The sequence below is a fragment of the Apis cerana genome, linkage group LG14 (genome assembly GCF_029169275.1).
Source record: "Apis cerana isolate GH-2021 linkage group LG14, AcerK_1.0, whole genome shotgun sequence".
NCBI lineage: Eukaryota > Metazoa > Arthropoda > Insecta > Hymenoptera > Apidae > Apis > Apis cerana.
Window position 1 is genome coordinate 7,572,379 of NC_083865.1, and position 17,951 is coordinate 7,590,329.

At 31.7% G+C, this 17,951-nt stretch overlaps 4 protein-coding genes across 10 annotated transcripts; 2 read left to right on the forward strand and 2 right to left on the reverse strand.

The window, feature by feature from the left end:
- The first annotated feature begins 783 nt into the window (after nucleotides 1–783).
- LOC108000685 (sodium-dependent nutrient amino acid transporter 1-like) lies at nucleotides 784–4,120 on the forward strand. Of its 2 annotated transcripts, none has more exons than XM_017061192.3 (9): nucleotides 784–1,045; nucleotides 1,150–1,492; nucleotides 1,601–1,850; nucleotides 2,220–2,594; nucleotides 2,732–2,941; nucleotides 3,006–3,172; nucleotides 3,250–3,349; nucleotides 3,465–3,736; nucleotides 3,870–4,120. In XM_017061192.3, exons 1-9 carry the CDS (start codon nucleotides 1,037–1,039, stop codon nucleotides 4,019–4,021), a joined length of 1,878 nt encoding a protein of 625 aa, XP_016916681.2. In that variant the 5' UTR covers nucleotides 784–1,036; the 3' UTR covers nucleotides 4,022–4,120. The 2 variants fall into 2 exon arrangements, with proteins under 2 accessions (XP_016916681.2, XP_016916680.2); XM_017061191.3 differs by having other exon boundaries at nucleotides 2,732–2,921; nucleotides 2,996–3,172.
- Nucleotides 4,110–8,453, reverse strand: LOC108000686 (sodium-dependent nutrient amino acid transporter 1-like). Its single transcript, XM_017061193.3, has 10 exons — nucleotides 8,172–8,453; nucleotides 7,337–7,423; nucleotides 6,851–7,124; nucleotides 6,410–6,626; nucleotides 5,943–6,314; nucleotides 5,341–5,707; nucleotides 5,147–5,246; nucleotides 4,902–5,078; nucleotides 4,573–4,670; nucleotides 4,110–4,491 (listed from the first exon to the last, which is right to left on the reverse strand). Exons 1-10 carry the CDS (start codon nucleotides 8,184–8,186, stop codon nucleotides 4,345–4,347), a joined length of 1,854 nt encoding a protein of 617 aa, XP_016916682.2. The 5' UTR covers nucleotides 8,187–8,453; the 3' UTR covers nucleotides 4,110–4,344.
- Nucleotides 8,454–9,730: 1,277 nt separating this feature from the next.
- LOC108000671 (sodium-dependent nutrient amino acid transporter 1-like) lies at nucleotides 9,731–15,376 on the reverse strand. Of its 4 annotated transcripts, none has more exons than XM_028668065.2 (11): nucleotides 15,167–15,376; nucleotides 14,607–14,706; nucleotides 13,750–14,003; nucleotides 13,556–13,663; nucleotides 12,490–12,730; nucleotides 11,977–12,220; nucleotides 11,358–11,732; nucleotides 10,634–11,000; nucleotides 10,168–10,444; nucleotides 9,971–10,065; nucleotides 9,731–9,888 (listed from the first exon to the last, which is right to left on the reverse strand). In XM_028668065.2, the coding sequence occupies exons 3-11, from the start codon at nucleotides 13,774–13,776 to the stop codon at nucleotides 9,787–9,789; spliced, it is 1,836 nt and encodes a 611-aa protein (XP_028523866.1). In that variant the 5' UTR covers nucleotides 13,777–14,003; nucleotides 14,607–14,706; nucleotides 15,167–15,376; the 3' UTR covers nucleotides 9,731–9,786. The 4 variants fall into 4 exon arrangements, with proteins under 4 accessions (XP_028523866.1, XP_061940438.1, XP_016916645.1 ...); XM_062084454.1 differs by having other exon boundaries at nucleotides 15,180–15,219; XM_017061156.3 differs by lacking the exon at nucleotides 15,167–15,376 and having other exon boundaries at nucleotides 14,418–14,608.
- LOC108000622 (uncharacterized) lies at nucleotides 14,509–17,808 on the forward strand. 3 transcript variants are annotated; one of them, XM_062084459.1, is made up of 5 exons: nucleotides 14,602–14,695; nucleotides 15,156–15,219; nucleotides 16,143–16,341; nucleotides 16,548–16,762; nucleotides 16,937–17,808. In XM_062084459.1, exons 3-5 carry the CDS (start codon nucleotides 16,249–16,251, stop codon nucleotides 17,262–17,264), a joined length of 636 nt encoding a protein of 211 aa, XP_061940443.1. In that variant the 5' UTR covers nucleotides 14,602–14,695; nucleotides 15,156–15,219; nucleotides 16,143–16,248; the 3' UTR covers nucleotides 17,265–17,808. The 3 variants fall into 3 exon arrangements, with proteins under 3 accessions (XP_061940441.1, XP_061940443.1, XP_061940442.1); XM_062084458.1 differs by lacking the exon at nucleotides 14,602–14,695 and adding an exon at nucleotides 14,838–14,967; XM_062084457.1 differs by lacking the exon at nucleotides 15,156–15,219 and having other exon boundaries at nucleotides 14,509–14,695.
- The last annotated feature ends 143 nt before the right edge of the window (nucleotides 17,809–17,951 follow it).

The window sequence follows — 17,951 nt, forward strand, 5'->3', positions numbered from 1 at the left end:
GTTACATCTATGTATCTATGTATATCTATAAAAAATTTCCATGGAATGAAATTGTTATCAAATTAGTCACACGATAGAAACATAATTTAAATCCTTGCATTATCACCAAGGTTTTTCGAATTCGTAAAATAGGGTAAAATGAAAACAAACTTTCTTCCGTATAATGAGCGATGCTGACGGAAGCCGAGTTGCGAGATTCCCATCTCACGATTTCCCTTTTTTTCGTTTCATCAACGAGTTTTACTTGGTCCTCGTTTTAAAATCAGTGAACGAAGAGAGGAAAATGAATGATACTTTTTTCTTTTTCGCGTGTTATAGGAAGATATTGATCGTTAGAATTTGGAATTGTGAAAATTGATATTAAGTGAATTCATTAGTCGGAGAATCATAAAAAATTGATATTAAAAAATAGAGCAAAAATTGATAGTGGAATTAATCATAAAATTGTCAAAAATTAGGTAACTAAAAATTATGAGATTAATTTATCGAATAAAGAATTGATATTAAAGAATTTATCAGGAAGAATTCGTATTAAAAATTGATCGTGGTGTTAATGTTATTTCTAGAAAAAAATTAAAAATAATAAATAATACTCAAGAGATATTGCAAAAGATAATCGCACATTATTTGAATATTAAAACTCTATCTTGTTTGTTCTTTCAACTTATCACAAGAGTATGAAAAGTCATAAATTGTTTCTATGCATTTTTTCCGGGAAAATATCTGTGATAATAAAATTTTCTAGCGCGATAACGATTGTAAGATATTAAAAAGCTTAAAATGTAATTCGTTTGATATCTATCGTCGATTCCAGAAGTGATACGATGGCACACATTTTCTGCCATTCATAATATTTCGCGTGGCTTTGTTTCGCGAATTCTCTGATCTATCTTTTTAAATCTTTATGATCATCTGGTCAATTTAAGAAGATATTTCTCTTTTATACAATAATTTCTATAAAACAATTTTTTTATAGGAAAATATAAAATATAAGGAATATATAAATATAAAGAATACAAAAGAATTCTTTTACATAATGGCAGAGGTTATCAAAGTGTTCCTGTATAGAAAAATATAAAATATAAAAAGTGTATAAAAATATGCGAAAGATATTTTTTTATAAAATTTACGAAGTTCTTTCTTTTCTAGAATGACAGAGGACATCAGAATCCAACGTTCACTATGGATGAAACTGATAAGAAATCGAACGAGGAATCGAGATGCGTGGAAATCACAAGAGAAATTAAGAAAAGAAGCAAATGGAACAACGAAATTGAGTTCTTGATGTCCTGCATCGCGATATCGATCGGTTTTGGCAATATTTGGAGGTTTCCTTTCACTGCCTATGAAAATGGCGGTGGTGTCTTCTTGATACCCTACATCATCGTCCTTTTCCTCGTTGGTAAACCGATTTATTACATGGAGATTATCCTGGGACAATTTTCCTCATCCTCATCAATTAACGTCTGGAACATATCCCCGGGATTTAGTGGTAATTAAATAATTTTATCGTTCATAATTATTAATTCGTGATTATTTGAGAAATGAGAAACGAAGATTCGAATAAATTCTAAGATGACGATATTAAAAATTTCATCAGGAATTGGATGGTCCCAATTCTACTGCAACACAGCCCTAATGACGTATTACAGTTCATTAATGGCTCTGACGCTTTTCTTTCTTATCGCCTCGTTCTCGGCTGAATTGCCTTGGGCAAAGTGTAGGGAAGAATGGTTGGATTATTGCATCGATTCCAGTCACCAGATCGATAATAACACGAGCAATATTACCTCGTTTGTTCAATTGTTGAATGAGAAAGAGCGCAGAAGTTCGGCGGAGCTATACTTTTTGTAAGTTCGTCGATTTTCGTTACTCGAAAAGTCTATAAATTATAAAAAAAAATCATAAATCTACGGAACAATTTTTTTAACAAATTAAAAAACACTTAAATATCGTATTATAAATATTTTTCGATCGTTTTATTTTTAATTCTAATTTTCGACTTAAATATATTCACCATTTATTTTTATTTTATGATATAAAATAAATTGTAGAATTAATGTGTATCTCTGTAACGTAATATATCTCGCGTGTCAAATGTTACATCGAATTCGAAAGTTCGATTTTATTTATCATACACGCGTTAAAAGGATGATCTAAAAAGAATTTCTTTCAAAAAGTGAGTTAAAAAATTGAATCGATGAATAAATAACGTGCAGAAAAGTGGTGCTTCAAGAGAAAGACAGCATAGACGATGGAATCGGATTGCCAAGTTGGAAATTAACGCTTTGCCTTCTGGTCAGTTGGATCTCCGTCATCTTGATCACGTCTCAAGGTGTGAAAAGTTCGGGTAAAGCTTCCTACTTCCTCGCAATTTTCCCATACATCATCCTATTCAGCCTTCTGATCAGGGCAGTGACTCTGGATGGTGCTGCGACCGGAATACTGTTCTTCGTCACTCCGAAATGGTCGAAACTTTTCGAGCCAAGTGTTTGGTACGCGGCCATCACACAATGCTTCTTCTCTCTTTCCGTTTGTTTCGGCCCTATTCTCACATACTCCTCCCACAATGACTTCAAACATAATTTATACAGGTGGGTATAAGAAAAATTGTTGATACTACCGATAGAGAATCAACAATGAAGTTAAATCGTTAAATCGTGGATAAAAAAGGAAAACGAAATTTTTCTATTGAATTTTTACGTTGATTCCTATAAATGGGATTTTTCAGAGATGTGCTCATCGTAACTACTCTCGACACGTTGACGAGTTTCATAGCAGGCTGCACGATATTTGGAATTCTGGGGAACCTGGCGCACAAAATGGGCCTTGAGGATATCAGTAAAGTGGTGAAGTCTGGGGTTGGGCTTGCATTCGTCTCTTATCCGGACGCTATAGCGAAATTCAACGTCGTACCCCAAGTAAATAAGTGTGAACGATGGTAAATTTTGGAAATATACGAGAAATTGTAGAAAGAAATTTAATCTCTTGTTAGCTATTCGCAGTGCTGTTTTTCGTGATGATGTTCGTCCTCGGCGTGGGGAGTATCGTAGGAATGGTCTCTGGACTTGCGCATTCTTTGAAGGAAAAGCTTCCAAATGTGCAGATATGGAAAATCGTTCTCTGCATCTGTTCAATGTCGTTTGCTGCCAGTACGATCTACGTCACTCCTGTGCGTGTAATTTACAAATTTAAATAATATATTATTATTATACGTTAATTAATAAATGTACTACTTGTACATTACAGGGTGGCCAATTTTTATTGAACTTGGTCGATTATTATGGCACATCGTTCGTAGTGTTCTTCGTGGCTTCTTTCGAAATCACTGCCATTATGTGGGTATACGGTTTGTATTCTTGCTTATTTTATTATATATATATATATATTTTTGTTTTTAGAATTAATTGTTACTTTTACTTACACCTTAAAATTAAAGCGTTCTATTATATTTTTACAAACAGGTATAGAAAATTTCTTAAACGACGTGGAATTCATGCTGGACAGGAAAACAGGCAGCTATTGGAGAATTTGTTGGTTTCTTGTCACACCTTTGATTTTGTTATTTATTTTCTTTTATACATTTGCTACTCTACAACTATTGACTTACGGAGAAAAAGAATATCCGATTTCAGCCCATGCGGCTGGCATAGTCGTATCTTGCTTGGGAATTTTTCAAATACCTTTTTGGATGATCGTGAAATTGTTAAAAAACAGAAGTTTGCCATTGTCAAAGGTATGTAATTTATATTTTTATTCCTTTCTTTAGAATTAATCGATTAATATTTATTTCGTTTAATTTTTTAATTCCATCGAATAATACTCGTTGTACAAACAATTTTCATTTTAGTTTGATTTCTTTTTCGTAGAATATAAAAAAGTGTTTTCTGCCAACCTCGCAATGGGGGCCAAAGGATACAGAGCACAGAAAGGATTGGCTTCGATTCAAAGAGGAGAAAGAGAAGCAGAGAAGTCTCAGAAAGAAGCCAAGATGGGTTCAATTGATACACATTTTGATTAATAAAAAGGAGACAAAGGATTAGAGACTGATAAACAAACACTTTTGATATATCAGTGACGTATATATACAATGTAAAAAATAAATTCAGTTTTTCTGTGATATATTATATCATATTTCGCTACTTGCTTCGAATTTTATTTTAGATTTGAGAATTATTGAAGCAAGATAAGAGCTTAATTATTTATTTACAAAGTCTTAATATTTATAATACTTCTTGCCTATAATAGTGTCATTAATTTCTCGACGATATACGAATGAAGAAAGAAATTTCGAATTGGGAATTCAAAATTCTTGATTCATTTCGTTAATACTGTAATTTTTATTCAATCCTCTCCAATCAACAACGCGATAATTCTCGACCTTTTCTTATTCAGATTCATCCTAGCTATTCTCTTCGAATCTTTGAACTCTTTCCATTCTTTGTACTTTACCGGATCTTTGGGTCCCCAATCGGAACTAGGCTTAAAAATCTACAGCAAGAAAAGATAAATAAAAATATTTTATTTTTCTAATTCCATAAACTTTTTTCATACTCTTTTTTTTATACTTACATCCAAATAAGATTTTCCTTCGCTCTGTTTTAATTTGTTGACGATCATCCAGATGGGAAGTTGGATCACGCCTAATCCCAAAAGTATCCAACCAGACACTGAAACGTAACATAACTTCTTTTTTTAAAAAAAATTATATAGATTCTTCTTGAAGAATTTTGATAGAAATTTCCAAGCTTTTATGAGAAAAATCATGCAAATTTTTAACAATTATTTATTTTTAGATTATTCTTTTATCCTTATTGAACAAGGATTTTTCATTTCTTTTTTTTCTTTTTTTTTGAAATGGAATAGATAATTCCTATTTATTCGTGTAGAATTAATCGTACCGTAGGCAGAAGTTGGATAATATTCCCCATTGTACTGGATAGGTGTAAGATCAATGAGAAAGTAAATGAGAATCGAGAAAAGTGTTAATGGGGTTAAGAAGCACCAGCAGAATCTCCAATAAATCGAAGGTCTGTTGCCCACCATGAATTCAGTATCGTCCAAAAAATTATCGATACCTGCGGAGATATTAAAAATAAAATTAATTTCATAATCATTCGAAAAAATTGGCGCGATTAAAATTTACCGTATATCCAAGAAATTGCGATAACCTCAAAGGAAGCTAGGAACACTATGATGAACGTTCCTCCAAAATAATCCACCAAGTTCAAGATATATTGTCCACCCTGAAAAATTTACAAAAAAAGTAAATTATAATATTTTGTACGTCCATTTTTTTTTTTTTAACGAATTATTCATCTCGAAGATCTAAACGCTTACTCTCGTGCAATAAACGATACCAATGAGGAAACCAGCGCAAGAAACGCCACCAGCAACTTTCCAATCTTGGAAACTGGGGAACCTATCCTTGATGACACTGCTAATGACCGCGGTGAAGGCCACAGTGGTGCCGATTCCCAGGACGAACAACATGAGAAAGAACAGCACGGCGAATAATTGAGGAACAACGGTGAATTTCGCTAATGCTTCCGGATAAGAGATGAAAGCTAATCCTGTACCGGCACGAACCACCGTTGAGATGTCGTTTCTACCAGTCTCGTGGGCGAGATTGCCCAGAATCCCAAAAATTGTCGTTCCTGCTATTAAACTAGTGGCTAAATCCATGGTTGTCACCAACGTGCAATCCCTGCAACAATTTGTTAAGATATTCTTTCGAGATATTTAATTTATGCAAGAATGAGATCTTAGCGAATAAATTAATTTTATTTATTTGTAATAAAAATTTCACACAAATCTCTACGTCTTTCTCGCAAATGAAACATTCTAAGGAAAAAAATTGTTGGAGAATTTTAATTTAATAAGTTTTTTAAGAAAATGGATGGCGAAACATAAATTTAATTAATAGAAGATATGAAGATTACCTCAATACGTTGTGGTCGAAACGATTGTAAGAGGAATACATGATAACAGCGCCGAAACAAACTCCAAGGGAGAAGAAGGATTGAGTGACGGCTGCGTACCAAACCGATGGATCGAAGATCTTCTCCCAAGTTGGTTTGAAAAGGAATATTATACCGTCCCCGGCTCCCTCCAGCGTCACTGCCCGGATTAAAAGAGCTATCATGATCGCGTATGGGAACAAAGCAAGGAAATAGGCCGCTTTCCCGCTGCTCTTCACGCCTTTGCTAAGCACTATGAAAATGAACATCCAACTGACGAACAATGCGAGGACCAGTCTCCACGATGGATCCCCTAATCCTTCGTGTATACCAGCCTCGTTGAGCACCACTTTGCTGAGTGGGAAATAAATAACAAAGAGAATTTTTTTTCAACTTACTTACTTTGATATTAAATAACGATTAGTTTATTTAAAATTTATTATACTTGCCGGAAGTACAAATCGGCCGAGCTACTTTTGTTAAGATTTCTCAGCTCGTTGTTGCCCGAACTGCTGTCGAAACAGATGTTTTTCCATTCTTCCCAGCAAAAGGCCCACGGAAGAATCGATTGAAAGCTAGCCAACAGATAAAATATCGCCAGCGCCATTAGGGAGCAATAATAAGTGACCACCGAGAAAACGGAAACGGTCACGCCGTACCCGATGCCTGAAAGAAAAAATGGGGGATAGAAAAAATGGAGGGGATAGGAAAATTAAAATTTTCAACTTTTCCGTATTGTCTCGGACAAAAGTAGAATAAAGAAGAATTGCACATCTTTTCCATCTTCGATATATCAGTTTAAAAAAATGTATTATTATGTATTGAAATTGTTATTTTATTTAGGCCACCCTGTATATGTATTATAGATAGAATCGTAATAATTGAAATACCTCTGAAGGCGGGTGAGATGGACCAAACCTGTATGCAAGATCTGCTGCTAAATTGTCCTAATATCATCTCCATGTAATAAATCGGTTTTCCAATAATGAACAGTACGATAATGTATGGCACCAGGAATGCACCACCGCCATTTTCGTAGGCAGTGTAAGGGAATCTCCATATATTTCCAAGACCGACCGAAAATGCCACGCAGGACATTAGAAACTCTAGTTTACTATCCCATTGAGCTCTCTTTAACGTTTCCTCCTCGATGACAGTCGTTGACTGTGAAAAATGAAAGAATAATAATAATTAACTCGAAACTTTTCTGGCATAGAGAGAAATAAAAAAGTAATATCATCTCAAAGCTTAGATCTTGATGAATAATAATAATAATAATAAATAATAATAATAAAAAAATATTATTGGAATATTTTAAAGAATATTAATATCTTTACGTATTGTCGAGAAAAAGAGAGAAGAAAAAAGGAACTCACCCCATTTTCGATCGGTTTCTCGCTGTTCGATATCACAGAAAGTCTATAGGAGCCTTCCACGCCATCGTTGTTGTTGACAAAACTATTCTGCAACGTGAAATCTATATATTCGACTCATTTTTTTAGCTACCATTTCACGTTTTGCTAACAATGGCAAATAAGCAATGAAAAATTTTTCGTTTAACGTGCAGTTTTACGTAATCGTGTAGTAATTACAGATAGAGTAATTACAGGCAGATAAAAGAAACACAAGGTAATAAAGGAAATTTTGAAGAAAAAGTCGTTTGATCTACAATTCAATGATAAGGAGAAATGTAAAATTTTACGAGTTTCTTTTTTTTTCCCCCTCTTATTTCTAGTCAAACACTTTTCTGAAATTATAGAAATTATAAGTAACGAGAACTATCAACAAATTAATATTGTTTAATAATTTCGATAATTTTTTTATTATATTTTAATACGTTTCAAATTTAGATTAATGATGGATTGAAGATAAAGACCAAGATAAAGAAAAGTGTTTTAGTAATAAAATTTTACAACTGCAATTTAGATTAAGCTGTTACGAATATTACACGATATTTCGACCAACAATTTCCAAGATGCCATTTATATTAATCTTTCTTCAATTTTATGAACACGCGTACAACAATAATTTTCGTTTCAATTAAATTTCCATTTTAACGAAATATTCACGATCACAGCGTGAAATGAACAAATGGAAAAAAATCGAACTTGTAATTATAATTCATTTAACACGATCATATCATATTTTCGATAATTTGCATCGATTTTACTCGTGATCACGATACGAAAAATTGCAACGAGAATTGCAAACCTTTGTGCAATGCATAATCACTAATCACTTGTCCATCCGTCTACGTATCGTGAATCGTTGACCAGGAATCTAAAGCGCGATCTTTGCGTGGCAAGAGCGTTTAGAAGACTGAAGAGAATTGTACACTCGCATAAACGATTTATGCTATGAGAAATCTGGAAAATAACACGTAGTGCCATATTTTCCAAATCTAAATCTTTTCCCTTGGATATATATCTTCTTTCCTTATTATCTTTCGATCTCTTTCCTCTCTTTGTCAACACTTCTTTCCTTTCTAAAATGAATCTTTCTCTCTCTCTCTTTCTCTCTCTCTCTCTCTCTCTCTCCTCTAAATTCCTTTCTCGATAATACAGTATAGTCTTGGAATAACTTGAAGTATCTTGGAATTATATGTAACTGTAAAAAAATAAATTTCGTAAATATTTATGAAATATATATATATATATTAAATTATCGAAGATTCTTCGTACGTGCAATAGGCAGAATGCTGGAGCAAATAATTTTTCTACGATTTTCAATTTAGAAATCTGACATAGTGTTTGTAATGTATTAGTTATACATTAATTGCACATAGATGTTTATACCTGTTTAAATACACGAGCAAGTTAATTATTGTAAATCCATTCATCGATACACAAATCGTCATTATCCTTATCGATACGTATCACTATTATATTCGAAATTAATAATTTTAATATTTGATACAGAACAATCAACAATAATAATTAGATGAAAATCAGTACGGAGTATTTTATAATTAAAATCGTCTTATTTCTCCTTATATCTCAATTTAAAATTCAATAAGGAGATTAAAAAATTGTATTAGGAGCAATTTGAAAAATTTAAGACGTAAAGATTGACGGACAAGACAAAGATATAAATATTTTCTGACTTATCAGTTAGTAACAATAACAATCTCCTCGCAATACATCATGTGTTATTAAATATCATTCTAACAAAAGTACACGTCACATCTTCTGTTGAGAAAAATTGTAATAAAGTTTATATTAGCAATCCATCACGAGTTATGCTTAATTTCAAAATTATATCCGATAAATCTTAGAGAATGCGCGAGATTATAATTAATTATTATGCTTCTATACATAATTGATTAGTTTTTATTGTGAAAGAATTCCAAAAGAAATGCTTCATTACATAACTTCATTATTCAATGTAGAAAAATAAATAGGAAATAATTGGTGAATCGTGAAAACAAATACCCTGTCATTTCGATGAATTTGAACGATTTTTCAACATCTTGTTGTCTAATTAGTTATGCTAATTGGATAGTTATTCTCGAGTACAACCACTATGCAGATTAATATATAAAAAATTGCTTTTCGTTTCGAATCGATCGTTTAATCTTATGAATAATTTATCTTGAAATCTATCATAGATCTGAACTATATTTATCTGTTGAATCCATTATCTAAATTTTTAATAATCTCAATACACTTTTCATTATCTCTGTTTTTGTGTGTTTTCTAGAGTAAATATCTATTTTTGAAAGGAATTTGGAAGAGGAATAAAGAAGGAACATTAAATTAGAGAGACACATGTAGATTTAATCGATTTAATTTTATTTTAAGAAAGTCTTGACAAAACCCCCTCGATTTTAGAAATTCTTATAAGCAGTGAATTCCTTCCACTCTGACCGAATATTAGGATCTCTGGGACCCCATTTTTCTTCGCTGGGTCTGAACGCTGCTTTGACAGTCTGGAAAACAAATCACGATTCAAAATTGAAGAAAGAAAAATTAAAGTTAAAATAATATGACGTGTTGAATTATATTACTCACTTCGATTATGGACGACGATTTTAACTGTATCATTTTTTGCAAAATGCAGCCAACGATCACGAAAAGTGCCAAAGTTAATAGAAACCATCCTATACCTAATTAATCGATACAATTGATCGTATTATAATATTATATCGGTAAAAGTATTGAATTTACCAAAAAAAAAAAAAAAATGAAAATGAAATGGAAACACCAACCATAAGCATAATCTGGAAATGGCATATTATCATAAGTAGGCGACTCGTAAGTGACGACCGTGTAGATCAGAATAACGATCATTAATATGGGTGTAATAAAAGCCCAACACAATCTCCAATAAAACGACGGTCTTCCGCCGAGCATGAACTCGACATCGTTAATAAAATTCGACAAACCGTAGATCCAGAACACTGTTATCATTTCCAAGACACCGACGATGATTGCCACGAAGGTACCTCCATAATAATCGACCAGAGTTACGAACCATTGCCCACCCTAATTAAACATAATCTTTTAAACAACACGATAAAAATTTTAAGTCAAGTTAAAATTCATGAAATTTATAAGGGAAATAAGTGCAAATAAAAATTTAGAAGAATCGATTGGAAATATTTGGATACGTATATAAATAAAATGATAAAATCTCCGATATCCTTTGTCGTTGAATTTTATTTTCATACTCACAGGTGTAACGTAGACGAGGCTAACGAGAAATCCAAAAACGGAAACAATGAAGACCAGCTGCCAGTGTTTCGTATTCGGGAAATGATCGCAAAGGATGCAAAAAATGGCGCCGCAAAGAGCGACAGCGCTTCCAACGCCGAGTACGAACATCATGATGAAGAACAGGACGGCGAAAAGTTGTGGGACAAAATTGAATTGGGACAGCGCTTCCGGATAAGAGATGAAAGCCAGCCCTGTACCACCACGAACCACCTTTGATATATCAGTGTTACCCAATTCGTGGGCCAGATTGCCGAGAATGCCAAAAATCGTACATCCTGCTATCAGGCTGGTGAAAGTGTCCAGAGTAGTCACTATAAGTACGTCCCTGTAATGAAAAAAATCGTGAATTATTACACAGAATTTAACAGGTAAGTGCATTCTTCTCTCTCTTGAAAATTTGAATAAATATGAATATAACAGTGTAAATTTATTAAAATATAATACATAATAATTATTAGAATAATTAATACTCAAATTTAAAAAAAAAGAAATTTATTACATAATTTATTAAACATCATCGTGATAAATAAGGAAAATAATAATTGGAAAATCTTCGTAATTCGATAGTCTTTCTTTAAAGCCGCCGTTAAAGTCGACTATTTAAACTACGATTTTTCTAAATAATCTATGGTATATTCAATTGCAATTTGAATTAAAAAGAAAAGAAAAGAAAAAATCTCACCTACTAACACTGTGTTGGAAATTGTTATAGGACGAGTAAGTAAGGATCGGGCCGAAGCAAACGGAAAGGGAGAAGAAGCACTGGGTGATGGCGGCGTACCAAACATTCGGTTGCCACAGTTTGTCCCAATCGGGCGTAATGAGAAAAAGGATTCCGTTCACTGCCCCTTCGAGGGTCACCGATCTGATCAATAAACCTGTCATGATAACGTATGGAAATATGGCGAGAAAGTACACAGCTTTCCCTGTACTTTTTATTCCACGACACAGGACGCAAAAGATCGTTGCCCAACTTATGAAGAGGCAGATCGTGAGCTGCCAAGAGGGTGTTCCAATTCCATTTTCGATGGATTCGTACTCGTTCAGGACGATCTTTCTGAAAATTTAATCATCGAATGTGAAAGTGTTTTTAAAGAGTTGTAAAAAGTGAAAATTGTTTTATCATTGTGAAATTGATTTTTCTTAAAATTGAGTATACTGTTAGTTATTATTATCGAGTGTTTAAGTAATTATTGGGAGAAAAAATATGAAACGAAACACAACATTGAAAAGGTTATTGTTAATTTTTGTGGAATGAAAGTGGATCGATGATTAGAAGATAAAAATATCCGTCAACGTACCTGAAATATAATTCTGCGGAGCTACGAAAGGTGCCGTTATAAATAGTCAATAAACTGGCACTCCTATTCGAGTTGTTATCCTTCGAAACTGTATCGACGCAATAATCCTTCCATTCTTCTCGACAGTAAGACCAAGGTAACTCAGATTGAAAACTAGCCACGAGATAATAAAGAGTTAAACCCATTAAGGAGCAATAGTAGGTAACAACGCAAAACGCTGCGAATGCTTGACCGTATCCCAAACCTAAAATTCCACTTGTAAAAATTAAAACGTCTAATCTTTTATCGGGAGAAAACGTTTAAAAATTATTCAAACCTTAACAAGTTGTCAAATTGTGAAATTTCATCTCAAATAAATTTTATTTTATATACAATCTCCTCTGATAATAATTTTTAAGGATTAAAAATATTTTTTAAAATAATTTTTTTCAAAATCTGATCAGATATATTAGAGGAAGAATTGTTTTAAAAATTATTAAGATAAGTTTGGAAATTCTGTTGGCCATCAATCACCTTTCATGGCTGGTACCATGTCCCACGTCTTCGCGCATGATCTGTTGGTAAATTGGCCGAGAAGAGCTTCCAAAAAATAAAAAGGTTTCCCGACGAATATCAAAACGATAATGTAAGGTATTAGGAAAGCACCTCCTCCGTTTTCATAGGCGGTAAACGGAAATCTCCACACGTTGCCAAGGCCTACGGAAGTAGCGATGCACGCCATTAAAAATTGTAATCCTCCTCCCCATTCCGCTCTCTAAAACATGATGTTTCAAAATAAAAATAAAGAAAAAGAAAATAAAGAAGAAATATAGGATAGAATAATGGTAAGATAATTTACTCGAATCTTGTATCTTTCAGATAATCTGACAAGATAAATAGAATGTTAAAAATGAGTGTGTAAAAGCACGTGTTGAAGATAATAAGTATTTCATTGCATTGATAACAAAAATAAATTCAGATGATACTCTAATTAGTTTGAACAAATGATAATGAAAATGTATAACAGCCAATAAGAAAAATACGTAAGACGATTAAAAAAGAAGATTTTGTTTAATAATAATATAATTATATTAAGAAGCGTAAAGAACATGTAGAATGACGAACTAAATGAAATAAATAAGAAATAAAGAATGATTCGAAATAATATTGGAAAATGAATGGAAATAATATGAAAATTTATTATAATTGTTGATATTTTATATGGTAATGGAAAATAAATAATTAACAGTTTTTTCTTAATCGCAAAAACAAAAAATAAAGAAACCTTGAATCAGTGATCGTGTAATGCAAATATTAACTCTGACTTGTTTTACAATTTTCACTTTTTGTTTAAAATTAACACAATGGTAATACTATCGATATAATACAAAGATAAATTTAATCAACAAACATCTTTAAAATAAACAAACGAGACTCCTATATGTTAAAATGAAATTAAAATTTTTGAAAATGATGGCCAAAGACATCATAATGGAAATTAAATCAAAATTTTTTTAAATATTTCCTATTAAAACTATCTTAATTTTTAACAATTTTACTTTTCTGCAAAAAATTGAAGAAAGAAAAACAAGTCACATACGGAGGGAATATTTTTCACATCTTCTTCTTTCGTTTTCTGATTATTTCCTCTTTGTCCCGAAGGAATATTTTCCATCTGGAAAACTTCGTTTGTGTAACCATTTTGCTTCTGTAAATATATTCCGTTTTGTTAACTCAAAACTTCGTTTCCAAATCGGATTGTTCATCTTATTAAAAAAAAAAAAACTCTCTTACATAAACACCGTTCTCGATTTTCTCCATGACTCTGATATTCTCTCTGAAATTGTCAAATTTATTCTTTATCTCGAGAGATTTTCTAAATTTCCAACAATCCTGTCAGATAATTCTTCCAGTGATTTATTTATCATTCTTCGTACAAAAAATCATAGCTCGGGAGAATAGAAATTGTTATCGTAAAATTTTTCATGCCTTTTCTTCCTTCTTTTCTCTCTATTGTTGCTTTAACGATTTCGATCCGTTAAAAAACACTGGCAAAAATACGGCACGATTTATAAATCATTCTAAAGACACTTTTTCACAAAAATAATTCACTTCACTTCATTTCCAATAGAAAAAATTGCGAGAAGGATGAAACGTCCGAAAGAATTAATAATCGAAAAAAAGATTACTTTTTTTTTTATCGTATATATTACTTTTATCGACGATCTATCAAACCACTCATTATTTTTTATTAACCCTTTCATCGAGCTGACGAAAATTAAAATGTTAAATTTCTTCAAATAAATGATTAATTCAAAATATCAAGTAGATAGAAATTTAAAAAATGCAATTTTAAAATAACCATGTTTAATAATAATTGATTTACAAAATTTCTATAAAAAAGGAATTAAAAGAATTAAATTTAGAAAAATATAATAATAAATGTAATAGTAATGGCTTACTATCGAAAGGGTTAAAGACAGGTAAAGATGCCTTCCAACTGATTTTGTATTAGCAAGATACTGCAACGAATGACTCGCGCGAAATAAAACTGAGTTGTAACACGAGCGTCGATTAGATACGATCGACGCAAACGTTCTCTTTCGTACACCTAAAACTTCATCTCATCGTCAGTTCTGTCGAGGTATTACCTGCATAATACTGGCGCATGTGTTGCATCTCGTAAGAGATATTCACAGTTCGTAAGAATTGATGATTTCCGTAATGTTTGAATGAAACTGTAAGTATATCCTGGAAAAGAAAAATCAAAGAGAAAAATCAAAGAGGCACAATTTCGATGACATGTTGACTTTTCTTCGAACTTTCTTTTTTATTCCTCCTAATATTTATTAATAATTTGTTAAGCTTTTCGATTTCCTCTTTTTAACAGGATGACAAGTTACTTTCTAAAATGAAAATTGAAAGACTAAAATTTTATAGCTTTGAGTAATAGTTGAAAAAATTTTAATTATTTGAATTTCTTGGGATATTTCGTGTGATGGTAAATAAACGGTAATTGAGAAAGAATATACGTTTAAATTAAAAATTTCCATAATTTATAATATTTATAATTTTTAGAAATATTAAAAATCCTTTTTATTTTTTTTTATAAAATTTTTATATTAAAAAAAATAAAAAATAATTTCTTGAAATAAATTATATTCAATATTAGTAAATTGTTCGATATAATTAATTTATAGTATATAGATACCAAAGATATTCACTTAAAAATAAACGAAAGAAGAAAAAAATAAGTTCTTCGAGGTAAGATAATTTTCTTTTTTCTTTTTTTTTTTTTTAAATTTTAACTATATTTTAATAACAGATTCGACAAAACTTCTGTCGGAAACTTGTTAAATAACGTTGCGTTTTATCGATAAGTTTTATTGATCTGATATCACGGTTCGTAATGAATTCAGGACAATAAAACCAAGTAATCCAACGATCATTCGTAAAACGTGTATAAGCTTCAAAGCTTCGCTCGACGATAAAGAATTGTAATCAACGTGTTCTCCTTTATCAGCTTAGATGAGAATAAAAAATTGTAAAAGCATAAAAATCGTGTGTATTACTTTCGTAGATGCAATATGATACGAGCATATTTTGAAGAAAAGATAGATAGGGAAAAAAAAATAAAAAAAAAACGAAACAAAAATGAAACGAAGTAGTGAATATTTTTTAAAAATATTTGTTCTATCGAGAATAAAAATAAAAAGAGTAAAAAAGAAAGGAAATTTCATGCCGTGATGATAGAGATCTTTTTTTTTTTAAATCGACGGAAATACGGAACACGGATCATTGTGAATGTTTCGTAAAATATGCAAACCAAGATGCAAATTGACATTTTGAATTATCGGGAAATACCGAGATATATTTTTCCGAGTAACGAATGATTCAATGCTTTCGAAATCATATCGATTTCTCGTGACTTTATTCGTGAATTTCACACGTGAATATAAAAAATTCTGTTGGAAAATTTTGTATAAATGAATTATTCGATATTAATTGATATTTGAAAATAATAAAAAATATTTTAAAGAAAATAAATCAAATTGGATTCAAACCGAGCTTTAGTTAAAATTTTTTTCAATGTAATATACGTATATTGATATATAGAAATAGAAATAGAACTTAAGAAGAGGAACGCAATATGTGCGATAACAAATGACAATGTAATTTCGATATAGGTGGAAATCTTTTGTCAAATTCTGGGCAGTTGATAGAACAACAAGATGGTCTGACAAATTTCCACTCCATCCACGAGAAACAAGTCGCCGTTTAATCGAATTCGTAATGATTATTCAGTGGCGATCGATGATGGATAATTTGAGCGACATTTACTATCTCGTGCGGCTCATCATCCGCCAAGTTTCTATATACTTACGGGTACGATTGCGTGATTAACCTTCTCGCATAATGAAGTTCACATGTCAATTTATACGATAATAAAATTGAATTAAAGAAGATAGCATTCGAAAAAAAAAATAATTGCCATTATTTCATCTTAAAATTTATCTTTTTATCATATTTTATGTCTATGAGATTTATCTAACACGATCTAACATATTTTTTCTTTTTTTTTTTTTTTTTAGGATTTGATTTTGTACAAGTTCTTCTGGATAGCGACGAACAATGAAAATTTCGACAATTCGGATTCGAAACTTCGTAGCATAACATTAAGGAACGTTACCACAGATATCGTAGCCTTCTCCGTCATCTGTATTATCCTTTTTCTACTCGTAATCCTCGCGTCGAAGTGTGAGAAGGACGAAGTGCGAAATGTTTTCGAATCTGCGGGAATAGAAACGTTAGTTTATGCAGTTGATGGTCGAAGAAAAAATTAATTTAAAAACTATCTGATTGATCGAATAATATCATAAGAATTATTCGATCGATTGTTAACAAAATTAGCAATTATTAAATTGATTGAAACAACGAATTGAACATTTTCATTGAACTGAGATTTTTCGATCATTCACAGAATCACGGTAGAACATCCGGAAGACCAATTCTGCGTCTCGAACGTAACTTCCAGCTCGACAAATTGCGTTCACGCGTGCGGTGATTCGATTTTCTCCCGTGGACGAATACAAAACAGGAATTACTCCGACGAAGATATATCCAGAGTTCGTTCCTCCAGCAAGAAAAGGAGCGCGATCCCGAAGAAATCGATTTTCGGCTTGAACGTGGCCCAACCGCAGAATTCTCAAAGCACCCAAACCACCGACAAAATATTCTACAAGAACAACCAAAAATGGTTGATAAGACGAACCAGGAGCGGCCATATCTACGGGAAATATCCAATATAGGGGAAGCCACGTCCATTCCTTTTGATATTTTTATTTATTTATTGAATCCATTTTCCAGAAGGCGAAGAAAAGGAAAAAAGAAAAATAGAAAAAAGAAGATGTAAAACATTCCAATGAAAATTTTCATCGAAATGAAAACAGAACTAGTCATAAAGATAGGTGATGTTATTGTTACTGATTCTCGGTTTAACATTCCAGACAATTATCAATAGTTTTATATTATCAAAGGTAATGAATCGCAGGTAATGAATCATTTTTTTCAAGGAAGAGGTTTGTCAAGCAATACGATTAAACAATCGTGGATCTAAAGGCATCTGAATTGTCATCTGGAATTTATTATTTGTCCTAATTTTTTTCTCTCTCTATCTCTCTCTCTCTTTCTCTCTCTTTCTTCTTTTTTCTTTTTTTCTTTTCTCTTTTAGTTTATTTAAGCTACGTTCGTTAATGATATATACCATTGAGATATCGTTTTTAAGAATATTTTTAGAATGATTTTATTTTGAGTTCACGTTGATATTGTCTAAGAATATAAATTTTTAACACTTTTTCTTTTTTTTTACTTTAACGAAGCAATTTTCGCTTCGTCTTTTTTCGTCTTTTTTCGTCTTTTTATGAATTATTACGATTATTTATACGAATTTTATATGTTTCATCGTATGAAATTTTATTTACAATTATTAAGATTCT

Bases quoted from the DNA above. Each gene is read 5' to 3' on its own strand.
- LOC108000685 (XM_017061191.3), top strand. The intron at 1,851-2,219 runs GTAAGTTCGTCG...AATAACGTGCAG, and splicing joins TCGGCGGAGCTATACTTTTT to AAAAGTGGTGCTTCAAGAGA. The intron at 3,350-3,464 runs GTTTGTATTCTT...TTTTACAAACAG, and splicing joins TGCCATTATGTGGGTATACG to GTATAGAAAATTTCTTAAAC.
- LOC108000671 (XM_028668065.2), bottom strand. From the start codon at position 13,776: ATGGAGAAAATCGAGAACGGTGTTTAT. The intron at 13,664-13,749 runs GTAAGAGAGTTT...ATATATTTACAG, and splicing joins AAATCGAGAACGGTGTTTAT to AAGCAAAATGGTTACACAAA. The intron at 12,731-13,555 runs GTATGTGACTTG...ATCATGTTTTAG, and splicing joins ATGTGAAAAATATTCCCTCC to AGAGCGGAATGGGGAGGAGG.
- LOC108000622 (XM_062084457.1), top strand. The intron at 16,342-16,547 runs GTACGATTGCGT...TTTTTTTTTTAG, and splicing joins AAGTTTCTATATACTTACGG to GATTTGATTTTGTACAAGTT. The intron at 16,763-16,936 runs GTTAGTTTATGC...GATCATTCACAG, and splicing joins GAATCTGCGGGAATAGAAAC to AATCACGGTAGAACATCCGG.
- LOC108000686 (XM_017061193.3), bottom strand. The intron at 4,671-4,901 runs GTACGATTAATT...GTTACGTTTCAG, and splicing joins TTATCCAACTTCTGCCTACG to TGTCTGGTTGGATACTTTTG. The intron at 4,492-4,572 runs GTAAGTATAAAA...TTCTTGCTGTAG, and splicing joins AAGGAAAATCTTATTTGGAT to ATTTTTAAGCCTAGTTCCGA.